Source organism: Macaca mulatta, chromosome 10, assembly GCF_049350105.2.
Source record: "Macaca mulatta isolate MMU2019108-1 chromosome 10, T2T-MMU8v2.0, whole genome shotgun sequence".
NCBI lineage: Eukaryota > Metazoa > Chordata > Mammalia > Primates > Cercopithecidae > Macaca > Macaca mulatta.
The window spans coordinates 22305870-22331080 of NC_133415.1; the positions used below are offsets into that span (position 1 = coordinate 22305870).

The following is a 25211-nucleotide window of genomic DNA, read 5'->3' on the forward strand; positions in this document are numbered from 1 at the left end:
TGGTCCCAGCTACTCCAGAGGCTGAGGCAGGAGAATGGCGTAAACCCGGGAGGCGGAGCTTGCTGTGAGCTGAGATCCGGCCACTGCACTCCAGCCTGGGCGACAGAGCCAGACTCAGTCTCAAAAAAAAAAAAAAAAAAAAAAAAAGATGATCTTAAAAAATTCCAGGCTGAGCACGGTGGCTCACGCCTGTAATCCCAGCACTTTGGGAGGCCGAGGTGGATAGATCACCTGAGGTCAGGAGTTCAAGACCAGCTTGGCCAACGTGGAAAAACCCTGTCTCTACTAAAAAAAAATATATACATATATACACACACACACACACACGTATATATGTATGTGTATATATACGTATATATATGTGTATACATATATACACACATGCAAAAATTAGCTGGGTGTGGTGGCACATGCCTGTAATCCCAGCTACTCAGGAAGCTGACGCAGGAGAATTGCTTGAACCCAGGAGGCGGAGGTTGCGGTGAGCAGAGATCATGCCATTGCACTCCAGCCTGGGCAACAGAGCAAGACTCTATCTCAAAGGAAAAAAAAAAAGATGAAAAAAATACTCCATTAAGCCATTCCCGGCATGGACAATGGGACAAGCTGACATGAGCCTCCTAACGAGGTACAATAAAAGGCACCACAAGTGCCCCTGCCAAGAGTATTTAGCCTACATCTCATCATGAAGAAACAATCAGACAAATTTAAATTGTGGGACATTCACACAAAGACAAAGTCAAGAGAAGATGAAAAAGGCAGGAGGCCTGTTTCAAAAGAGACTAGAAATGTGGCAACCAAACGCAATGTGTGAAAACCTTGATTAGATTTTAGACTTGACTGATTGATTGATTGAGACAAGGTCTTGCTCTGTTGCCCAGGCTGGAGTGCAGTGGTGTGATCATGGCTCACTGTAGCCTTAACTTTCAGGACTCGGATGATCCTCCTGTCTCAGTCTCCCAAGTAGCTGGGACTACAGGTGTGTGCCACCACACCCAGCTAATTGGAAAAAAATATATATATTTTTTTGTAGAGACAGGTGTCTCCCTATGTTGCCCAAAATGGTCTCAAACTCTTGGGCTCAAAAGAGCCTCCTACCTTGGCTTTCCAAAGTGCTGGGATTATAGGCATGAGCCACCTTGCCCAGCCAGATCTTGGACTTTGAAAAAAAAAGAGCTTTAAAAGGCATTTTGGGGGCCAGGTGTGGTGGCTCACACCTGTAATCCCAGCACTTTGGGAGGCTGAGGCAGGCGGATCACCTGAGATCAGGAGTTTGAGATCAGCCTGGCCAACATGGTGAAACATCGTCTCTACTAAAAATACAAACATTAGCCGGGCATGGTGGCAGGCACCTGCAATCCCAGCTACATGGGAGGCTGAGACAGAAGAATCGCTTGAACCCAGGAGTCAGAGGTTGCAGAGAGCAGAGATTGTGCCATTGCACTCCAGCCTGGGCGACAAGAGTGAAACTCAGTGTCATAAATAAATAAATAAGTAAATAAATAAAGGTATTTTGGGGTTCAGGCATGGTGGTTTACGCCTGTAATCCCAGCACTTTGGGAGGCTGAGATGGGTGGATCACCTAAGGTTAGGAGTTCGAGATCAGCCTGGCCAACATGGGGAAACCCTGTCTTTACTAAAAATACTAAAATTAGCCGGGCATGGTGGCACACGCCTGTAATCCCAGTTACTCAGGAGTTGGAGGTAGGAAAATGGCTTGAACCTGCGAGGCGGAGGTTGTAGTGAGCTGAGATCATGCCACTGCACTCCAGCCTGGGTGACAGAGACTCCATCTCAAAAAAAAAAAAAAAAAAAAAAAAAAAAAAGGCATCCGGGGACAAGTGGTAAAATTTACAGGTAAGTCACATATTAAATGGCATCATTTTGCTAAATCAATGTTAGCTTTCTTAAGTATGACGATGGTATTGTGGTTATGTGGGAGAATGTTCATGTTCATTCACGGTGCACGCTGCAATGTTAGGGGAAACGTGGCTGGGTTTTGCAGCTTACTTTTAAATGAATTTGAAAAAAAGATCTATAAATATATAAGAGAGAATGACAGAACAATTGTGGCTCAATACAGTCATATGTCACGTAATGATGTTTCAGTCAGTGATGGATCGCATATCTCCATGGTGGTCTCATAAGATTATAATGGAGCCGAAAAATTCCCATTGCCTAATATTTACTATATTTTACCTATTTACTTATTTATTTTTCAGAGTCTTGCTGTGTCGCCCAGGCTGGAGTGCAGTGGCATGATCTCATCTTACTGCAGCCTCAACCTCCCCAGCTCAAGCGATCCTCCCACCTTAGCCTCCCAAGTACCTGGGACCACAGGCACGTGCCATCACACTCAGCTAATTTTTTTATTTGTACAGACAAGGTCTCACTACATTGCCTAGGTTGGTCTGGAACTCCTGGGCTCAAGTGATCCTCCTGCCTTGACCTCCCAAAGTGCTGGGATTATAGGTGTGAGCCACTGCACCTGGCCATATGCTATACTTTAAATTGTTATTATAGAGTGTACTCCTTCTACTTATTTAAAAAACAGTTAACTGTGAAACAGCCTCAGGCAGGTTCTTCAGGAGGTATTCCAGGAAAAGGCATTGTTATCACAGGAGATGACAGCTCCATGTGTGTTACTGCCCAGAAGACCTTCCAGTGGGAGAAGAGGTGGACATGGAGACAGTGATATTGATGATCCTGATCCTGTGTAGGCCTAGGCTAATGTGTGTGTTTATGTCTTAGTTTTAGCAAAAACATTTAAAAAGTCAAAAATAAAAAATAAAAAAAAGGCCAGGCACGGTGGCTCATGCCTATAATTCCAGCACTTTGGGAGGCTGAGGCGGGCAGATCACTTGAAGTCAGGAGTTCGAGACCAGCCTGGCCAGCCCACATGGTGAAACCCCATCTCTACTAAAAATACAAAAAATTAGCTGGGCGTGGTGGCTCATGCTTGTAATTCCCGCTACCCAGGAGGCTGAGGCAAGAGAATCGCTTGAACCTGGGAGATGGAGGTTGCAGTGAGCTGAAATCAACCACTGCACTCCAGCCTGGGCGAAAGAGGAAGACTGTCCCAAAAAAACCCAAAAACCTTTTTTTTTTTTTTTTTTTTTTTTTTTGAGACGGAGTCTCGCTCTGTCGCCCAGGCTGGAGTGCAGTGGCCGGATCTCAGCTCACAGCAAGCTCCGCCTCCCGGGTTTACGCCATTCTCCTGCCTCAGCCTCCCGAGTAGCTGGGACTACAGGCGCCCGCCACCACGCCCAGCTAGTTTTTTGTATTTTTTAGTAGAGACGGGGTTTCACCGTGTTAGCCAGGATGGTCTCGATCTCCTGACCTTGTGATCCGCCCGTCTCGGCCTTCCAAAGTGCTGGGATTACAGGCTTGAGCCACCGCGCCCGGCCCCAAAAACCTTTTATAGTGTATTTTTACTATACCTTTTCTATGTTTAGATACACAAATAATACTTACGATTGTGTTGCAGTTGCCTGTAATATTTAGCATAGTAACATGCTGTTTAGGTTTGTAGCCTGGGAGCAATTGGCTACACCACACAGATGAGGTGTGCCGCAGGCTATCCCATCCAGGTTTGTGTACGTATATTGTATGATGCTCATGCCACAATGAAATCATCTCATGACATATTTCCCAGAACATATCCCCATTATTAAGTGGCACATGGCTGTAACAATAATTGGTCCATCTACAGGAAGGGCAGAATGACATTCATTGTACCAACTTTTCTGTATATCAAAATGCAAAATGGCTGGGTTCAGTGGTTCACACCTGTAATCCCAGCACTTTGGGAGGCCGAGGTGGGTGGATCACATGAGGCCAGGAGTTCAAGACCAGCCTGGCCAACATGGTACAACCCCATCTCTACTAAAAATACAAAAATTAGCCAGGAGTGGCTACAGAATCCCAACTACTCAGGTGGCTGAAGCATGAGAATTGCTTGAACCCAGGAGGCAGAGGCTGCAGTGAGTTGAGATCGAGCTGTTGCACTCCAGCCTGAGTGATAGAGAGAGACTCTGTCTCAATAAAAAAGGAAAAAAAATAAAATAAAAATAAAAAAATAAAAATACTGGGGAGGCCAGGTGCAGTGGCTCACACCTGTAATCCCAACACTGTGGGAGGCTGAGGTAGGAGGATCACTTGAGGCCAGGAGTTTGAGACCAGCCTGGGAAACACAGTGAGATCTTGTCTGTATTTTTTCAAAACATAAAAATAAAAAGAAAAATCTGGGCATAAGTGTTTTTAAAATCCATTGTTTGGAACTCCCTCAGACAGATGGCCTGATGTTTGCATTGATGACAAGCCAGTCTCCTCCAGCCTGGCCTGCCCTCTGCACTTCAGATCTAAGTGTCTGGGCCTGCTGGACGCCCCTACTTGGCTGTAACACAGACTCCTCTCGTTGGTTCACAGACAAAACTCAGCCTGCTTGCTTCTCCTGGTTCTCTTTTGCTATTTGAAGTCTCCCTTGACTCCTCACTCCCTTTTGCAGCCAAACCAGCACACAAGTGTCTTTTTGCTCCATCGATGGCTGTCTGTCCTCACTGGCTCCCACCCCCTGCCCGGCTCAGACTCTCACCAGGATGACCACAACAGCTCCCTACCTACTGTCTTCTGCTTTTCCCATCCATTTGCCAAGGCAACCGGGGGGATTTTTGCAAATAAATAAAAAAAAACCTGACCACATCATTCCCCTGCTTCTCGAGCCTTCAATGCCTCCCCACTGCCCTAGAACAAAGCCCAAATTCCTGAATGTGGCCTCCTACCTTTGGCCTCTGTTCCACTCTCTGCCTGTCACAATGCCACTCCAAGTATTTTCAGCTCCTCAAATATCCAAGGCTCCCTCTTGCCACAGGGGCTATGCACCTGTTGTACCCCCGCCTCTGCCTGGACACCCCGTGCCTGGTTAATGCACCTTTCAGGCTTCACCTGGCTCCTCCGGGAGGATGCTAAAGTGTGAAGTGTTTATAAAGTTGACAGTCCTGTAGCTGCTGATTATAGGTCTTTTTCACCCCACCTCACTGTCACCACCCTGAGGGTGGGGACTGTGTCTGAATTGCATCTGTGTCCACAGTGCCCAGCCCCAGGTCTGGTGCCCATGGAGGAGATGCTTGGGGAATGGTAGCTGGTTCTCTGGACCTAGGAGCTTAAAAGTCAGGGCTCCAGTTCCCGCTCTGCCAAGGATTCTCTCTGCAGAGTCGGGCCTCAGTTTCCCTGTCTGAATAAGGGGTAAGAGCTTCAATCCAGGTGGGCAGGCCCAGAGTAGTCATTCCAGTTCCTGCAGTGCACGATCATGACCACCAGGCGTCACTGCCGGGCCACAGCCAGAATGCCCGTCTGCACGCTGCACTAAGGGAGTTGGTTGGTGAAGTGTACATAGGAGCCCTCCGGGACCTTGCCAGCACTGAACCTCATTCCCACCTGTCCCCAACAGAGCTGTTCCCCCAGCCCCCAAAGCCTCATGCAACCCCCAGCCCAGCAGGTCCCCTCCCAGGCAAGCAGCAAGCAGGGGCAGAAATGCAGGTAGAAGAGGGGCAGGAAGGTGGGTGGGCAGGGGCCCTGCTACCTCTTGTGGGGAGCCCACAGGTGGTTCTGGGTTCAAGGACTGGTCTAGGGTGGCCAGGGCATCTTGCCGGGGGTTCTCATGAAGGGAAGGGACTGCCCAATCTCTCCCATCCCTCCTGGGCTGGGTGGTAAATGTGTTCTCAGACCAACGGCCTCTGGGAGAGGCCAGCAAGTAGCCTAGGGGAGGCAGAGGGTCAGGCACGCATGGGTCTACCTGACCCCAGCTCAGCTCATGCCCATACTGGCAGTTTTAAGAGGCTCTGGAGCTACGGAGGATGGGCATGGGGTAGGAGGAGATTCAGGGCAGCAGGGGCCAGGAGAGGCTAACTGGAGAGGTAGCAGGTCCCCAGAAGTCATAGGCAGCACAGGGGAAGACTCGTGCAGGGTAGGGGGCTCCCACGGCTGTATCCATCACTGACCCCACAATCAAGAACTGAGAGGGCAAGGCAGGCACGGGGTGCCACCCACGTCCTCACTAACTTGCGACTGCCAGGAAGTAGGGTGTCCCATCCAGACTGCATGTGGAGGGGGAGTCACAATACCACCCCCCAAAAAGAGCTTCCTAGTTGTCTCTCTCTTCTGAAGGAGTGCCTGCCTCCACTCTGTCCATTTTCTAGATGTCTCCCCTGTCAGTGATGGCTTCCAGATGCCTGTGTCATGGGGCTTTTGGGTATGGTGTGTTTTAGGGTCCTCATCTTTCTCCCACTTCTCTTGGGTGAGTAGATTTCTAGGTCCTGACCTGAAAATCCCTTCCCTGAAATGATCTCCAATGATTGTGAAGGTTTCTACTTTCTTTTCTTTTTTCTTTTTTTTTTTTTTTTTGAGACGGAGTCTCGCTCTGTCGCCCAGGCTGGAGTGTAGTGGCCGGATCTCAGCTCACTGCAAGCTCCGCCTCCCGGGTTCACGCCATTCTCCGGCCTCAGCCTCCCGAGTAGCTGGGACTACAGGCGCCCGCCACCTCGCCCGGCTAGTTTTTTGTATTTCTTAATAGAGACGGGGTTTCACCGTGTTAGCCAGGATGGTTTCGATCTCCTGACCTCGTGATCCGCCCGTCTCGGCCTCCCAAAGTGCTGGGATTACAGGCTTAAGCCACTGCGCCCGGCCTCTTTTTTTTTTTTTTTTGAGACAGAGTCTCTCTCTGTCGCCCAGGCCAGAGTGCAGTGGCACGATCTCAGCTCACTGCAACCTCTGCCTCCTGGGTTCAAGTGATTCCCCTGCCTCAGCCTCCTGAATAGCTAGGACTACAGGTGCTCACCACCACGTCCAGCTAATTTTTGTATTTTTAGCCCAAAACTTTTAGGCTGATTTTGTATTTTGTATTTTTGTATTTTTTTTTTTTGTATTTTAGAGATGGGGGTTTTGCCACATTGGCCAGGCTGGTCTCGAACTCCTGACCTCAAGTGATCCACCTGCCTCAGCCTCCCAGAGTACTGGGATTACAGGCATGACCCACCGCACCCCGGACGATTGTGAAGGTTTCTAGGACCCCACATTAATCATGAGATTTTGGGGTATGTGGTTTCTAGTTCCCCCTTCTTGTCCCCCTTCTCATTTACTCTGTCTCCTGTATATGTGAGAGTTTCTAGGCTTCTCTTCTCATCCATCATGGGTCTCCTATGTATGTGATGGTGTCTAGGACCTTGTGTAAACTATAGGTCCTTTAAGTATAGAGAAGTCTAGGTCACCTGGCCTCATTAACCACGTTAAACGTGTACATAGCAGTTTCAAGGAGTCTCTTCACAGGCTTTGTGCATTTCCAATGTGTATGGTGGTATCTAGTTCCCCATCCCTTTTACCACGTGGCTCCCATGTACCTCGTCATTTCTAGGCCCCTTTCCTAGGTCCCCTATCCCATGCTCCTGTGTAGATATTGTCTTCGTTCTTCCCTTTGTTCTGCAGACAAGGGAGCAAGCCAAGCCATTGCTGGGAAGCGGCTATGGAGGCAGGGGATGCAGTCTAGCCTGGGTCAGCCCAATCCACCCAGGAGGAACAGGCAGAGCCACCCTGGCCTGGAAAGGCCACAGAGGGAAGGTGGAGACAGGGACAGAGACTGAGACAGAAGGCATGGGGTCTGCTGATGGGGCTGGCCCTGCCCGGTTGGGAGCAACAAGATAGGGGAGGGAGTTGAGGCTGAGAATTGCCAAGGCTTCTGCCTGGGAGACCAGGCTGTAGTGGGGATGTGGATGGGGTGCTCCCACTCCCAGGGCCTCCTGGGGAGGGAATACTCTCTTGAGCACCTAGGGCTGAGAAGGCAGGAAGAGGCCAATGCCAGACCAGAGCTTACCCAGTGGCTCTTCTCACCAGGGTCTCCCTTGGGGCCAGGTTCCCCCTACAAGGGGAGAAAGAGATAGCAGCAGTGAGGAAGGGAAGGAGACAGAAAGGGAGGGGAAAAAAAAGAGGGAGGAAAAAGAGAGGGGAGAGGGAGAAAAACTTAGTGAAACAGACAGAAAGTAGCTCGTATTGGATACAAAGCAAAAACGAACTTCTTGAAGGCAACAAAAAGTAATAAAAAGCAGCCAGAAACTGGAGAATATTCAACCCTTAAAATAAGGGAATAGCACTGGGTAAAATCCATATACTTACACCTTTTCCTTAGAGGGTGCACCCCAGCCCTATCAGCCTGGCAAAACAGAGCTTAAGCAGAAAGTTTCAGTTTTATTGGCCTGAGGAGTCAGAGGTTGAGGTTGCCAGAGAAGCAAGCAATTGATGAGAAATACTGGGAAGCAGGGAGCCACAAGTGCGGGAACTAAATCTGTGTAAATGTTCCTTTCTAACACTTGGATGGTCCCTGGATTGCCCTATCACAGGACAACACTCTAAGGAGCCCAGTGGGGGAGAACCAACAGATTGGTAGAACTGACTAAAATTGCCAAAAATTGCCCACCAAGTAGGAGACAGAGTTTTGAGTTCAAGTCCAACCAAGTTAGAGGTGCTTGTGAACACCTAAAGCTTTCCAATGAAACTCCAGAACCGCCATGGCTTAGGAATAAAGACTCTATCTCAGGATTAAGGGATTTTTCCTAGGACTAAGAGCAAAACTAGAGATTCTCTCTGATAAAGCCTACAAGTTAGCCTCTAAAAGAGCAAGATGACCCATCAATAATTTAACTGTTCTAGAATAAAACTCAATACTCTTCAGGAGATGCTAACAGAATTTAAAGTCTTTTCAACATATTACCTCCTTTGTCCAGTGTGCAACAAAAAATTACTAGACATGAAGACACAGGAAAATGTGACGCATATTGAAGAGAAAAATCAGCCAATAGAAATAGATCCACAGCCAACCTAGATGTTAGAATTAGCAAAGGAGTTTAAAATATCTATGATTAACATGTTAAATAATCTACTGAAATTGATATCATGGGTGATAAGATGGAGAATTTTAGGAGAGATATATACATTGTAAAAAAGAATCAAATGGAAATCCTGGAAGTGAAAATGATAATACTGGAAATAAAAAATTATCAGATGAAATTAATATCAGATTGGACGCAACAGAAGAAGTAAACAATCAACTTGTACGTAGGCCAATGGAATAATTTAAACTAAAGTACAGAGACAGCCTGTAGTCCTAGCACTTTGGGAGGCCAAGGTGGGAGGACAGCTTGAGACCAGGACTTTGGGGCCAACCTGAGCAACATAACAAGACCCATCTCTACTTTAAAATGAAAAAACAAAAACCAAACAAAAAACCAAGCCAGGTGTGGTGGTGGGCACCTGTAGTCCCAGCTACTCAGGAGGCTGAGGTGGGAGGATTGCTTGAGCCCAGGAGCTCAAGACTGCAGTGAGCTGTGATCACGCCATTGCACTCCAGCCTGGGTGACACAGCAAGACCCTATCTCAAAAAAGTAAAATAAAGAAATATAAAGCACAGAGAGACAAAGATTTTTTTGAAAACGAACAGAACTTCAGTGACTCCTGGGAGAAAATCAGTGGCGTTCCAGAAGGACAGACTGGAGGGCAGAAACGGAAAAAAATGTTTGAGGAAATGTTGACCTTTTTTTTTTTTTTTTTTTCCAAATTTGATTTAAAAACAAAACAAAACAGACTTCTGGGTTCCAACCCGGCATGTAAAGAGCTTAGAAGTTGTTGGTTGGGTGCAGTGGCTCACGCCTGTAATCCTAGCACTTTGGGAGGCCGAGGCAGGTGGATCGTCTGAGGTCAGGAGTTTGAGACCAGCCTGACCAATATGGTGAAATCCCGTCTCTACTAAAAATATGAAAATTAGCCAGGCGTGGTGGCACGTGCCTGTAGTCCCAGCTCCTCTGGAGGCTGAGGCAGGAGAATCGCTTGAACCCGTGAGGCAGGGGTTGCAGTGAGCCGAGATCGTACCATTGCACTCCAGCCTGGGGGACAAGGGCGAGAGTCATCTCAAAAAAAGAAAGACCTTCAAAGTTGTCATTCCATCTTAATAACAAGTAGAATGTTGAAAAAACTGAAAAATCAACGGCTCTTCTTAGATCTGTTGGAGAAATGAGGCCACAGGCAAACCACTGCCCCCAAAGCTGGAGAGGCAAATCCAGACCATCACAGCTTACTAAAGCAGAAACCCACAAGCACAAACCTCCAGAGGAACCAAGGCCAGGAGAGGAAAACCTAAACTGTAATTGATGAACTTCTAGAGGCTCCGTGTAGACAGGTCTTAGGGTTAAAAACTCCAGGGGGACCCAGTCACAGGCCCACATCCCTCCTTTGGTGAGTTTTACCTCAAGGAGCTCTACAAGGCCCTCACAGTGAATATCAGAGAAAAATGCCTTGTCCTTCCAGCAGGGGGAGGAGAGGAGGCACCATTTTGAAACAGACCAAAGCATTCTCTTCTGAACAAAGCCTACCTCAGGAGAAACTACTTTACCAGATCCTAACCTGTTGGGATGATCGGACCCAACACCAGCTCATGGGGGCAATAAAGTCCTGCAGAGTCAAAGGAATGGGAAGACAGTTTGAGAGAGAAAGTGGGTCCAGGGGGCCAACACAAGTATGGAGGCTGTGAAGGCCCTGAGCTCTGGGAGCCCACGCTATTTATTGGTGATCAAACAAAGAAACAGGTGGTGAGGATGCAGGGGTTGAGAGAAAGCAATGCATCAAGCACATGATTTACAGCTGTGACAGTTTAGCATTTTCTTTGAAGCATATGGAACATGTTCTGCTACTTAAGGTAATGGGAGTGCTAGAAGCAAGAAGCCAGCAAATCTAGACACATTCCAGAGGCCACGAGGGGTTTTATGCCCTGAGCCCTGGATTCCATCCAAGTCACGAGGGGTTTTATGCCCTGGGCTTAGACTATGGTGCGGCAGGGTAGCTTTCCACCCTTTAGCACGGAGTTTGGTGTTCCAAAGGCCACAAGGGGTTCTTGACCCTGGACCCCAGACATGTTCCAAGGCTCTTTTATGTTATGTCAGACATGCAAGCCCCGCCTCAGCTTCTTTCCCAAAACTCAGCTTTCCTCCCAACACTAACCACTCTGGAGGAGGTGAAATGCCCACTTCCAGCTCCCTCTAGTTTCCATGTGAAGGAAGGGAAATATCCAACTCTAACCCCCTCTAGACAACCTGTCCCACTTAAGAGGAAAAACAACCCCCAAACAAAAACAAAACAAAACAAAACAACAACAACCGAGACACACTGGTGAAGTTCACAGTCCAAGGGCACAAGCTCATCTAAAGACTGAGATCTAGGCTGGGCACAGTGGCTCATACCTACGGTCCTAGCACCTTGGGAGGCCAAGGTGGGTGGACTGCCTGAGCTCAGGAGTTCAAGACCAGCCTGGCCAACATGGTGAAACCTCAACTCTACTAATATACAAAAAAATTAGCCGGGTGTGGTGGTGGGCACCTGTAGTCCCAGCTGCTTGGGAGGTTGATGCATGAGAATCGCTTGAACCCAGGAGGCGGAGGTTGCAGTGAGCCAAGATCGAGCCACTGCACTCCAGTGCCTTGGAGACAGAGTGAGACTCCGTCTCAAAAAAAAAAAAAGGCTGAGATCTAATCATAGGACTCCAGAACACTTCCCTTCCCCCATACCTTCTCACTACATTACTAAAGGCCTATCTACTGCAGTTCTTTTGAATAGTACATTATGTCTACCTTCCAGTGAAAAATTACAAGGCACACTAAAAGGCAAAAACACAGTTTGAAGAGATTCAACAAACATCAGAACCAGCATCAGATATGGCAGAAATGTTCAGATTATCAGGCCAGGAATTTTAAAAATCTACGATTAACATGCTAAGGGAATTAATGGAAAAAGTAGACAACCTACAAGAAGAGATGGAGTATAAGCAGAAAGATGGAAATTCTAAGAAAGGCCTGGGTGTGGTGGCTCATGCCTGTAATCCCAACACTTTGGGAGGCTGAGGCGGGTAGACTGCTTAAACTCAGGAGTTTGAGACCAGCCTGGGTGACATGGTAAAACCCTGCCTCTACATTAAAAAAAATAAAAAATAAAAAAGAGAAAAAAAAAGATATTCTAAGAAATAATTAAAAATAAGTGGTAGAGATAAAAAGCACTGTAACAGAAATAAAGAATGCCTTTGATGGGCTTATTAGTGGACTGGACATGGCTGAGGAAAGAATCTCTAAGCCTGATGATATGACAATGGAAACTTTCAAAACTGAAATGCAAAGAGAAAAAAGGCTGAAATAATAGAACAGAATACCAAGAACTCTGGAACAACTACAAAAGACGTAAATATGCATAATGGAATGCCAGAAGGAGAAAAGAGAAAGAAACACAAGCAATATTTAAAGTAATAATGACAGAATTCTCCCCCCAAAAAATGTCAGACACCAAAACCACAGATCTAGGAAGATTAAGGAACACCATATAGGATAAATGCCACAAAATGACACATACGCATATCATATCCAAACTTCAGAAAATCAGGCTGGGTGCAGTGGCTCACACCTGTAATCCCAGCACTTTGGGAGACCAAGGCAAGAGGATCACTAGAGGCCAGAAAGACCAGCCTGGGCAACATAGTGAGACCTTGCTTCTAAAATTAAAAAAAAAAAAAAAAAAAAAAAATGGTCAGGCGTGGTGGCTCATGCCTGTAATCCCAGCATTTTGGGAGGCTGAGGTGGGTGGATCACCTGAGGTCAGGAGTTTGAGACCAGGCTGGCTAACATGGTGAAATGCTCTCTCTACTAAAAATACAAAAAATTAGCCAGGCGTGGTGGCAGGTGCCTGTAATCTCAGCTACTTGGGAGGCTGAAGCAGGAGAATTGCTTGAACCCAGGAAGCGGAGGTTGCAGTGAGCCAAGATCACGCCATTGCACTCCAGCCTGGGGGACAAGAGTGAGACTTTGTCTCAAAAAAAAAAAAAAAATATTAGCCAGGTGTGGCACGTGCCAGTAGTCCCAGCTACTCGAGAGGTGGAGGCGGGAGGATCCCTTGAACTCAGAAGGCTGGGTGACAGAGTGAGACCCTGTCTCAATAACAATAATAGTTTTTTAAAACACTTCAGAGAATCAAAGATAAAAAATACTGAAGAGAAAACAGAAGGAAAAAATATCTTTCTTGCAGAGGAGCAACAATAAGAATTACACCCAACTGTGCAGAAACCATGCAAGCAAGAGAGTGGAGAGTAATACACAAAGCATTGAGAGGACAAAAACACATCAACCTAGAAATCTTTTTTTTTTTTTTTTTTTTTTTTTTTTGAGACGGAGTCTCGCTCTGTCACCCAGGCTGGAGTGCAGTGGCACCATCTCGGCTCACTGCAAGCTCCGCCTCCCGGGTCCACGCCATTCTCCTGCCTCAGCCTCCCGAGTAGCTGGGACTACAGGCGCCCGCCACCTCGCCCGGCTAGTTTTTCGTAGTTTTTAGTAGAGACGGGGTTTCACCGGGTTAGCCAGGATGGTCTCCATCTCCTGACCTCGTGATCCGCCTGTCTCGGCCTCCCAAAGTGCTGGGATTACAGGCGTGAGCCACTGCGCCCGGCCTCAACCTAGAAATCTTTACCCTGAAAAATTATTCTTCATAAATGAAAGGGAAATGAAGACTCTCAGACAAACAAAAACTGAGGGAATTTTTGTCACTAGATCTGCCTTGTAGGAAACATTAAAAGAAGTTCTTCAGCAGAGTGCTTATTTTATTTTACGGAATGAAGTGTTGCCCAATTCTAGAATCACAAATAAAGCCAACTGGGAAAAAATAAAAGGAGTTCTTCAGAGAGGACAAAAATTATATGTCAGAAACTCAGATTTTACATAAAGGAAGGAGGAGCAAAGCCGGGCATAGTGGCTCACGCCTGTAACCCCAGCACTCTGGGAGGCTGAGCTGGGTGGATCACCTGAGGTCGGGAGTTCGAGACCAGTCTGGCCAACATGGTGAAACCCTGTCTCTAATAAAAATACAAAAATTAGCCAGGCAGGGTGGCGGGTGCCTGTAGTCCCAGCTATTCGGGAGGCTGAGGCAAGAGAATTGCTTGAACCCGGGAGGCAGAGGTTGCAGTAGCAGAGATTGCACCACTGCACTACAGCCTGGGTGAGACAGCAAGACTCCATCTCAAAAGAAAATAAATAAATAAATAAAGCCAAAAAAAGAAAAAAAAAAGAAAAAAAAAGAAGAAAGAAAAAGTGTGGCAGACAAAAATAGGAACAAAGAACAAGGACAACAAATAGAAAATAGTAGCCGGGCATGGTGGCTCACACCTGTAATTCCAGCACTTTGGGATGCCAAGGCTGGTAGATCACAAGGTTAGGAGTTAAACACCAGTCTGGTCAAGAGGGTGAACCCCATCTCTACTAAAAACACAAAAATTAGCCGGGTGTAGTGGCAGGCACTTGTAGTCCCAGCTACTCAGGAGGCTGACGCAGAAGAATTGCTTGAACCCGGGAGGCGGAGTTTGCAGTGAGCCGAGATCAAGCCACTGGACTCCAGCCTGGGTGACAGAGCAAGACTCTGCCTCAAAAAATAAAAAAGATAAAAGCAAATAGTAATATGATAGCTATTAACCCAACTATATAAATAATCACTTCATTTATTTAGTTATTTTTTATTTTACTGATTGATTTATTTTTTTGAGATGGAGCCTCACTCTGTCGCTCAAGCTAGAGTGCAGTGGCGGGATCTCGGCTCACTGCAACCTCCATCTCCCAGGTTCAAGCGATTTTCCCGTCTCAGCCTCCTGAGTAGCTGGGATTACAGGAGTGCACCACCATACCTGGCTAATTTTTGTGTTTTTAGCAGAGACGGGGTTTCATCATGTTGGCCAGGCTGGTCTCGGACTCCTGACCTCAGGTGATCCACCTGCCTCTGCCTCCCAAAGTGCTGGGATTACAGATGTGAGCCAGTATGCACAGACTATTTAGTTATTTTTTAGAGGCAAGGTCTGGTTCTGTCATTCAGGCTGAAATGCAGTAAAGCAATGATAACTGTCACCTTCAACTCCTGGGCTCAAGCAATCCTCCCAGCTCAGCCTCTCAGGTAGCTGAATCTACAGATGCACACTACCACATCCAGCCAGTTTTAAAATTTGTTTTATAGAAACAGGGTCTCATTTTATTGCCCACTCTGGTCTCAAACTCCTGATTTCAAGTGATCCTCCTGCCTTGCCTCCTGAAGTGCTGGAATTACAAGTGTGGGCCACTATGCTGGGCCTCAATAATCACTTTAAATGTCAATGGCCTAAATACAGCAATTAAAAGATGAGGATTGTTAGAATGGACCAAAAAACAAGACCCAACTATATGTTGTCTACAAGAAACTGACTTTAAATATAACCACAAAACAGGTTAAATGTAAAGGAATGGAAGTTAACTGGGCATGATGGTACATGCCTGTGGTCCCAGCTACTCAGGAGGCTGAGGTGTGAGGATTGCCTGAGCCAGGGAAGTTGAGGCTACAGTGAGTGATGATTGCACCACTGCACTCCAACCTAGGCGACAGAGAAAGACCCTGTATCAAAAAAGAAAAAAAAAAAAAAAAGGAAAGGGATGGAGAAAGATATAGCATGCTAACTCTAATCAAAAGAAAGCAAGAATAGCTTTAATTCTAGAAAGAGAATTAATTTTAGAAAGAGAAGATTTTAAGTCAGGCACGATGGCGCACACCTGTAGTCCCAGATACTTGGGATGCTGAGGCAGGAGGATCACTTAAGGCACTTCATTCACTATGTGCCCAGGAGTTTGAGTCCAGCCTGGGCACACAGGGAAACCCTGTTTCTATAAAAGAAAAAAGGAATAAAAAAGTACTCAATCCAAAAGAAGACAAGAAAAGAGAAGGGAAAAAAGAAACACAAAACAGAAGGAGTAAATAGAACATAAACAGCAAGATGGTTAACTTAAACAGAACCATATCAATTAATTAATCAATTATACATATCATTAAATATAAATTAACTAAACAGTCAAACTGTTTTTAAACAGCAAGACCCAAGTCATATGATGCATTTCTTTTTTTTTGAGACAAACTCTCGCTCTTATTGCTCAGGCTGGAGTGCAATGGCACAATCTCAGCTCACTGCAACCTCTGCCTCCCAGGTTCAAGTGATTCTCCTGCCTCAGCCTCCTGAGTAGCTGGGATTACAGGTGCCTACCACCATACCAGGCTAATTTTTGTATATTTAGTAGAGATGGGGTTTTACCATGTTGACCAGGCTGGTCTTGAACTTCTGACCTAGGTGATCCACCCGCCTCGGCCTCCCAAATTGCTGGGATTATAGGTGTGAGCCACAGTGCCTGGCCCACACTTTCTTACATTTAAGAAAATTTATATACATATTTTGGAGACAGGGTTTTGTCATGTTGCCCAGGCTGGTCTTGAACTCCTGAGCTCAAGCGATTCACCTGCCTTGGCCTCCCAAAGTGCTGGGATTACAGGCGTGAGTCACCACACCCGGCCATGATGCACTTTAAATATAAAGTTACAGGTTGAAAGAAAAAGGATAAAAAAAGATATAACATGCAAATGCCAAGCATAAGAAAGCTGGTGTGCTATTAAAAGCACACAAAGAAGATTCAAGACAAGTATTATCAGAGATAAAGATATTAATTTCATAAAGGTAAAATGACCAAGGAGACATTAAAAAACTAAATGTGAATGCACCTAATAACAAAGACCCAAAATACATAAAAATTGACCATATTAAAGAGAGAAATGAACAGATCTACAATCAGAATTGGAGAGATAGAGTGTAAATGAAATACAGAGTCAAAGAGACAGACATGCAGAGGGAAAGAGAGAGATACAAGAAACAGAGAGCCAGAGTGAGAGAGCCAGAGGCAGCCTGATCCAAAGAGGACAACGAGTCTCAGAGACAGGGAGCATCTGAGAATAAATGACAAAACAGGGAGGATCAGAAGTTCTGGTTGCAGGGGATGGAGTCAGAGGAAGAATCTGGGACTATGGGATCCTGCAGGGATGATTGCAGGACAGACAGCAACACTTACCTGCTGCCCAGCAGAGCCTTGGGGGCCAGGCTCCCCACGCAGTCCCTGTGTAGGAGGAGACAAATGGTGTCAGCTGTTGAGGGCTCTGACCTGGGGCCCTCAGGACTCTCCAGAATTCCCCCACCTGGGGCCACCTGAGTACTCACTCTCTCGCCTTTCTCTCCTGGGTGGCCAGAGATTCCTTTGGGTCCAGTTGGGCCTGGGGGTCCCTGAGCAACAAGACAGGGCCTCAGCCTTGTGTTGGGGCAGGATGGAGCAGGCAGGGGCTTGGGAACAGAGGTGTTGTGGGGAGGGTGCTCTAGCTTGGTCTGGGCCTCTGGGTTCTTCACCATACACCAAGCACAGAGCAATCAGTTCATACAGCTCAGTGTTAAAAGATCTGATCCTAGAGTCAGATAGTCCCACCACAACTCACGGAAGTTGCCATGTGCTGGCCACAGCCCTAGGGCAAGAATCCCCACTTTTCTTGGTTTTAGGTGATAACAATACATGGTTTTCATTACTTGGATTGAATAAGATTTATGGAAGGTAGTTTGCATATTAAGTGCTCAATAAATACTTATTGAATGAATGAATGGAAGGATGAATGGATGGATGGATAGATGGATACAAGGGTGGATGATGGACAGATGTATGGATAGATGGAAAGATGGACAGACACATGGGTGAGAGTACAAGGAGAACTACTCACTATGTGTCCAGGACTCCCAGGGACACCTGTGGGGCCAGGAGGCCCAGGGGGACCTGGAAAAAGACAGGATGTCCTAAGGGCCAGAACAAAGTACAATCTCAGGAAGTGCCCCATCAGCTCCCTCCTGACAGCCCCAAACCCTATTCCCTCTGCCATCTATCAACTCCACCCCTTACCCCAGGCCTGGACTCAACTTACCCATGGGCCCTGGAGGGCCTGGAGGCCCAGTGGGTCCCCGGGGCCAGTGGTTGTTGGTCTCAGTGAAGGTGTTGGACAGCAGTGGGTCTCCTGGGTGAGCAAAGATGATGAGTGAGTAGAGCTGGGTAGAGTGGGGTGGTTAGTCTTCACCTGCCACCTCTGCCAAGACAGCTTGGACTGCCCCATGGGGCAGCCTGCAGCATGGCTGGTACCACCTGGGCACCTGCTCCCAGGGTGAGGAGTGTGGAGAGTGCTGGTCTCACAAGACCAGGAAGCAGGGAGATGTGGGTTCTAACCCCACTGCAACCTAGCTGGTGACATCCAGCAACACTCTCCACTTTTCAGAGCCTGTACTGTCACCTGCCAAATGGGAATGACAATAAAAGAAACCATTTATCCACCACCTACTGTGTGCCAGGCTTCTGTACATGGGTGTTACACAGCTCTGGGAGGCTGGCACTGTCATTGTCCCCATTGTATGGATAGTGAGATGGAATGAATGCTGGGATGGCAGAATGAATGACTGGTGTGCACCAAAGACACGATGGAAAAGAGGCTGAAATCTGGCGCTCCACACTCTGACCCCTGGCAGTCCATGGGCAGGTCAGGCTGGGCTGCCAAAGGGAAGAAGCCAAGGACGTGCATCAGGGCCTGGAGGAGGGGCCAGGCCTGTGGCCTTGGGAGCTCAGAGCTCGCTTCCTGCTGCCAGGTCTTTTGCTTCTCAGTGCTCTGAGAACTGGATTCCAAGGCTCGGGACGGCCTGATGCCTGGTGGCTCTAAGCACAGGTTCTGGAGGCAGCCCGTTTGAAGCCGTTCCCCTACGCCGGGGCTGTGGGACCCTGGCAAGCCACCTCCCCTCTCTGGTCCTCAGTGTTCCTCATCTGTAAACACAGGAGGACAACAGCGCCTGCTGGAGGACTGGGTCACACCTGGCCTACCATGAGCAGGGCTGGCACACAGAAGGCACCTGGCAGATGGTAGCGGGCACTGTGCTGATGGCTACTCCACCCCCACCTCCACCTGCGGGGACTCACCATGCTGGGAGATCCGGGCATGGGGTGGCCCAACAGGGGTTGGGGGCCCAGGGGGGCCAGGAGGCCCTGGTGGCCCAGGAGGTCCCCTCTCTCCAGGGGTGCCCACAGCTCCAGCCTGGCCAGGGCTCCCTGGGGGGCCCTGTGGACCTGCAATGGAATCACAGGGATTTGTGGGTATACAGGAGGCAGGGAGGCCTAGGGTGGCCTTAAGCGACAGGACAAGGCAGCCTGGAGCGGTGGGCATGAGAGAGGGCCCCACAGTCCATAGACCTAGGCTCCCTGGTTGTCTAACAGGGGGATGAGCACAGCACCCAGTCCTCCACCTCATCCAGGCTGGGTCTTCCTTCCTTGGGGCTCCCAAACCCCCAAAGTCCCTCATAGAAACCCTGGTCACATGGGGCAAGCATTGCTGCTTCTCCTCTGCCCAGCCCTGCTCCCAGCAGTCTGGAAGCTCCAGAAGGGCAGGGACATGTCTGACCCCACCCAGTGACCAGCCCAGAGCCTGCTAAGTGTAGGTGCCCAGGGAATGTGAGTCGAGTGAATGTAAGAGAGGATTTCATGGAGCCCAGGTGTGAACGGGGCACTCCCTGGCGGGGTGTTGAGTGAAGAGGCAAGCAGATGAAAGGGCCCAGGCCATCCTGGCCATGTCAGGAGCGGGGAAGGGCCCACCTGGTGGGGGGGTGGCCAGAGGAGCTGTGGAGCAACGTTGCGGGCACTCACCTGGTGGGCCTCTCATCCCCATTGGGCCCCGGCTGCCGGCATCTCCCTTGGGGCCAGTGGGCCCGGGCAGCCCCCGAGCACCGACTTGGTCTGGGGGATAAAGCATATCAGACTGGCAGCTCCAGATCTGCTCTTGACCCCCACCCTGGCCCCAGCCCCCCTACCAGCACCTACCATTTCGGGGAAGCAGCGGGACCCTCACACTCTCTATGGCTCCTGGCAGCCCTGGGGTAGGGGGGTAGGCAGAGGTCAGTGTCCCCGCTGGGCCTGGAGGAGGGAGACTCATCCAGAATCCCCACTCCCAGCTCCCCCCGACCTCCAGGCAGGGTCTGCTGGGGCTGCTTGGTCTCCAGGGACTGCAGGTTTCAGGAGTCCCAGGAGACGGTCCTCTTAGGCGGGTCTAAGAAACGGGAAATGGGAAGACTGAGGCCCACTAGAGGGTTAAGTTGGGAGTCAGTGACAGGGTGGGGACCAGAATCCCACTTCCCCAATTCCCAACCCACTGCTCATTCCCACAGGCAAGTCTGAGTCTGACACTCACCCAGGAGGCCTCCATCTCCGGGGCTGCCCTGGGCAGGAGGAGGGCCCCAGAGTGGGGCAGGGTCCTCAGGGGTAGCTGGTGTTAGAGGCGCTGGCTGCTCTATGACAGTCAGCATGGCCACCTGAAGAGGAAGACAGGGACGGGGTGGGTACTAGGGTCTCACTAGGACCCCTCCCTATTTTTTTTTGAGATGGAGTTTTGCTCTGTTGCCCAGGCTAGAATGCAGTGGTACCATCACAGCTCATGTAGCCTCAACCACTTGGGCTTAAGTGATCCTTCTGCCTCAGCCTTCCAAGTAGCTGGGACCACAGGGACGCACCACCACACATGGCAAATTAAAAAAAAAAAACATTATTTGTAGAGACAAGGTCTCGCTATGTTGCCCAGGCTGGTCTTGAACTCCTGGGCTCAAGTGATCATCTTGCCTCAGCCTCCCAAAGTGTTGGGATTACAGGCATGAGGCAAGGTCTCACTAGGGACAGGCCAGCCAAGGGGCCTGGTGTGGGAGGCAGGAGGCACATAGCCAGCAGGCCCCAGCTTGGAGTGGAGCCCCAGGCTCGCAGGGGCACAGAGCTTCATTAGAAGTGACAGTGTTTTTCAAAGCACACGATTCATAACACGCATTATGAAAAAGTCATTGACACCATCATTGCCAGCCAAGTTGAGCTTTGTGACTGTCACGGTGCTTGCTGGGCCATGCGCTTTTTTTCTATGCTTATCTACAAATAAGAAGCTTTTCTTGATTTGTTAAAGCACCACAGGGTATGGCTGGAAGAGTTTCACTAATATTTTTTTTTTTTCCAAGATGGAGAGTCTTGCTCTGTTGCCCAGGCTAGAGTGCAGTGGCGCGATCTCGGCTCACTGCAACCTCCGCCTCCCGGGTTCAAGTGATTCTCCTTCCTCAGCCTCCCAAGTAGCTGGGATTACAGTCGTGCGCCACCATACCTGGCTAATTTTTGTATTTTTAGTAGAGATGGGGTTTTACCATGTTGGCCAGGCTGGTCTCAAACTCCTGACCTGAAGTGATCTGCTTATCTCAGCCTCCCAAAGTGTTGGGATTACAGGCATGAGCCACCATTCCTGGCCTTTCACTAAATTTGGAAGGAAGTTTGGAAGAGTCGACATGAAATAGAAACCTGGAGGTGTACACAAAGTCCACTTTTGGGTCCACAGTGAGGAAGACTCTGGGAAGCTAGAGGTGTCCCCTCAGCTGCTGAGGACCAAAGAGAGGCCAGATGACCATAGACCAGGGGCTTGGGGATCGTGGGGGCCTGTCCAGAGAAAAGCTGAAACTCTCCAGCAGACCCTGAACCAGGAATTCCCATCACAGATGTGGGACTGAGTTGCCTCTTACGTGGGCTTCTCCTGGGACAGAGCTCAGGGAACTGCTCCTGGAACCCCGTGCCTTGTAACTCAGGGGCCAGCACATGCTATTTGGAAGCTCGTTTTTCCCACTGGATAAATCAGGGGCATCTTCCTTTTTTTAATTTTAGAGACAGGGTCTAGCTCTGCCGTTCAGGCTAGAGTGCAGTGGTGCTATCACGGCTCACTGCAGCCTTGCCTGCCTGAGCTCAAGTGATCCTCCTGCCTCAGCCTCTTGAGCAGCTGGGATTGTGTGCCAGCTGTGTGCCACTAAGCCCAGCTAATTTTTTGTAGAGATGGAATCTTGCTATGTTGCCCAGGCTGGTCTCGGGCTCCAGGCCTCAAGTAATTCTCCTGCCTTGGCCTTCCAAAGTGCTGGGATTACAGGTGCGAGCCACCAAGCCCAGGGTGGAGTGCAGTGGTGCAATATCAGCTCACTGCAACCCCTGCCTCCTGGGTTCAAGCAATTCTCTGCCTCAGCCTCCCATGTAGCTGGGATTAGAGATACCTGCCACCACGACCGGCTTTTTTTTTTTTTTTTTTTTTCTTGAGATAGAGTTTCGTTCTTGTTGCCCAGGCGGGAGTGCAATGGCACGATCTAAGCTCACTGCAACCTCTGCCTCCTGGGTTCAAGCAATTCTCCTGCCTCAGTCTCCCGAGTAGCTGGGATTACAGGCATGCGCCACCATGCCCAGCTAATTTTTGTATTTTTCGTAGAGACAGGGTTTCTCCATGTTGGTCAGGCTGGTCTCGAACTCCTGACCTCAGGTGATCCATCCCCCTCAGCCTCCCAAAGTGCTGGGATTACAGGCATGAGCCACCTCACCTGGCCCCGGTTAATTTTTTGTATTTTTAGTAAAGCTAAGGTTTCACCATCTTAGCCAGGCTGGTCTTGAACTCCTGACCTTGTGATCCACCCGGCTCAGCCTCCCAAATGCTGAGATTACAGGGCTGAGCCACTGCGCCCAGCCTAATTTTTTTTTTTTCTTTTTTTTTGAGACAGAGTCTCGTTCTGTTGCCCAGGCTGGAATACAGTGGCATGATCTTGGCTCACTACAACCTCCGCCTCCCAGGTTCAAGTGATCCTCATGCCTCAGCCTCCTTTGTAGCCGGGATTATGGGCGTGTGCCACCATGCCAGGCTAATTTTTGTATTTTTTTTTTTTTTTTTTTTTTGAGACGGAGTCTCGCTCTGTCGCCCAGGCTGGAGTGCAGTGGCCGGATCTCAGCTCACTGCAAGCTCCGCCTCCCGGGTTCGGGCCATTCTCCTGTCTCAGCCTCCTGAGTAGCTGGGACTACAGGCGCCCGCCACCTCGCCCGGCTAGTTTTTTGTATTTTTTAGTAGAGACGGGGTTTCACCGTGTTAGCCAGGATGGTCTCGATCTCCTGACCTAGTGATCCGCCCGTCTCGGCCTCCCAAAGTGCTGGGATTACAGGCTTGAGCCACCGCGCCCGGCCATTTTTGTATTTTTAAAAGAGACAGGGTTACGCCATGTTGGCCAGGCTGGTCTCGAACTCTTGGCCTCAAGCAATCCACCTGCCTCGGCCTCCCAAAGTGTGGAGATTACAGGTGTGAGCCACTGCACCAAGCTGTACTTTTTAATTTAAAAAAAAAAAAAAAAAAGTTTTATGGCAGCGCAGTGGCTCACACCTGTAATCCCAGTAATCCCAGCACCTTGGGAGGCCAAGACAGCGAATTGCTTGAGCTTAGAAGTTCAAGACCAGCCTGGGCAACTTGGAGAAACCCCATCTCTACCAAAAATTAAAAAATTAGCTGGATGTGGTGTTGTTCACCTATGGTCCCAGCTACTCAGGAGGCTGAGGTGGGAGGATTGCTTGAGCCCAGGAGGCATAGGTTGCAGTGAGCTGAGATCTCGCCACTGCACTCCAGCCTGGGAAACACAGGAAGACCCTGTTTCAAACAAAACCAGACGAAACAAAGAATACAAAACATTTTATCTTGAAATAATTTGAGATGCATGATAGATGTTTTGTTTTTGAAACCAGGAAGATTGTATTATGGATGGGGGTTGGGGGGATAGAGAAAGGGTATGGGGCAGGGGCAGCCAGGAGATCCCACCAGGATCTCTGGGCAGTGTCTTTGCTGATCTGGCTGGGATGGTAATGGAGCCCCATGGGAGGGAGCTCACAGGCCTCCTGGAGGAAGAACAGGCCAGGCTGGCTGTGACTTGCACTTCACATATACAGTCTTCACTGAGTGGATGCTAGTGTCCCCTCCGCTTTACAGAAGGGGAAACTGAGGCACAACCTGTGAGCAGGCTTCCAAGGGAGGGACACTAGAGGAAACCAGGACATGCCTGACAGGGGATGCTGCTCGCTAAGTCAGCTCAGAGCTGCCCTGTGGGTTCGCTGAGGGTGCAAGCATGGGGTGTGGGGAAGGAGGAGGGGAGGGTGGGATGGTGGTTGCCCGGACTGGCCTAGGGCAGGGGGCAACCACCCAGGAGAGAGCTGCTCACCCACCTTGGCCTCCAGCATCTTCAGCCGCTCTGTCAGCTCTGATACTTTACTGCAGTTGAGACAACCTGCGGGGAGGAAGGAAGCTGGGGCCAGGGCCGAGGGTCCTAGGCTCCCCCTCAGAGCCCTTCAGTCTCTGGGAGGTGGGATGCAGGGAAGGATCAGATATCTGATGACTCCAACCCATGAGGGAGCCTTAGGCTGGGGAGGGGCTACAGGATCATGGTGGATCCAGGGGGACCTCACCCTATGAGTTCTTTTTGGCGTTGGAGCCTCCAGAGTGGCCTGCTTCTCCTGCAGCAGGACCAGGGACCCGACCCCTGGCAGCCTCTGTGTCCAAAATGACCCCTTTCCCAGAAGCCAAGGAAATGGCAATGAGGTGGGGGCCATGGATGAGGCTGAGGGCTTCCCCAACGACCCCAACCAGGCTCATGGGCTAAGAGTTTAGAGCTCAGACAAGCCTGGGTCTGAGCCTTGACACTGTCCTGCGTGACTTGTCCTCTCTGGAAAGATCCTGTTGCTTCCCGCCTGGGCAGGGCTGGAGCCAGGGCTTGCCAGCTTTGGGGACCTACCCAGCGCAGTCTGGACTGGGCTGGCCTCAAAGGTGCCATCCTCTGAGCCTCCCCCGACCCACCATCCAGCACCCCCCGGTCTCCTGGGTGAGACTCTCGAGAATGACGTGAGTCATTCACAGCAGCTCTGGACATTTACGGAGCCTCCCAGCTGCTGGCCCTGCCGAGTGCTGTGCCAGCAGTCTCTCCCCTCCTCACAGGAGTGTCACCCCCATTCACACCTGAGGACATGGCTCAGAGCAGGGAGGGGTGAGTGCCTAACTAGCACATCTGGGGTCTAGTCCTGGTGCTGCCCCGACTCCCAGCTGTGGGGCCTGGAGCAGGGCAGGGCAGGGAGGTCAGAGACCTTCAGCTTCCTCCTCTTTAAAAAGGGGACAATGGGAGGGCAGTGGACAGCTGTGAGGTCTAAATGAGCTGCTGATGGGAAGTGCCTGGCACAGGGCCTTGCACACTGCTGACATTCAGAAAAGTGCTGATTACATAAAAAGAGGAAACAGGGGGATTGAACTGGCATCTGCAAGAGTCCAGGGGTCATGGGTCCAGATGTCTGGACCCAGGTCAGATGCCCCTCTGGGGTCCTTTCTGTGCCCCTCAAAGCAACTTTTGTGGCCTGGGGAGCGTGGGATGGGGAGACTGTTACTGTCCTTGA

The 25211-nt window shown here is 49.5% G+C and overlaps 1 protein-coding gene and 1 long non-coding RNA gene across 28 annotated transcripts in view; both read right to left on the minus strand.

Annotated features, from left to right (window-relative positions):
• The window catches only part of EMID1 (EMI domain containing 1), a 53138-nt gene that overhangs the window by 8063 nt on the left and 19864 nt on the right, over positions 1 to 25211 (minus strand). For 10 of the 27 annotated variants that reach the window (XR_013399364.1, XR_013399366.1, XR_013399365.1 and 7 more), the window contains exons 5-14: positions 23997 to 24058; positions 20155 to 20275; positions 19788 to 19838; positions 19614 to 19703; positions 18894 to 19040; positions 17860 to 17949; positions 17662 to 17714; positions 17117 to 17179; positions 16971 to 17015; positions 7865 to 7909 (exon numbers count right to left, since the gene is read on the minus strand). Coding sequence is in view for 15 of the 27 variants with exons in the window: in XM_077950216.1 (XP_077806342.1) it covers positions 7865 to 7909; positions 16971 to 17015; positions 17117 to 17179; positions 17662 to 17714; positions 17860 to 17949; positions 18894 to 19040; positions 19614 to 19703; positions 19788 to 19838; positions 20155 to 20275; positions 23997 to 24058 (767 nt within the window). In the remaining 12 variants the exon portion in view is untranslated. Of the gene's footprint in view, positions 1 to 7864; positions 7910 to 16970; positions 17016 to 17116; positions 17180 to 17661; positions 17715 to 17859; positions 17950 to 18893; positions 19041 to 19613; positions 19704 to 19787; positions 19881 to 20154; positions 20276 to 23996; positions 24059 to 25211 lie in introns of all 27 variants that reach the window. The other 17 variants (XR_013399362.1, XR_013399363.1, XR_013399370.1 and 14 more) reach the window with 5 other exon arrangements.
• On the minus strand, positions 9577 to 15983 carry LOC144331856 (uncharacterized). Its single transcript, XR_013399418.1, has 3 exons — positions 15021 to 15983; positions 11194 to 11943; positions 9577 to 10117 (listed from the first exon to the last, which is right to left on the minus strand). It is a non-coding gene; the product is annotated as an uncharacterized LOC144331856 (long non-coding RNA).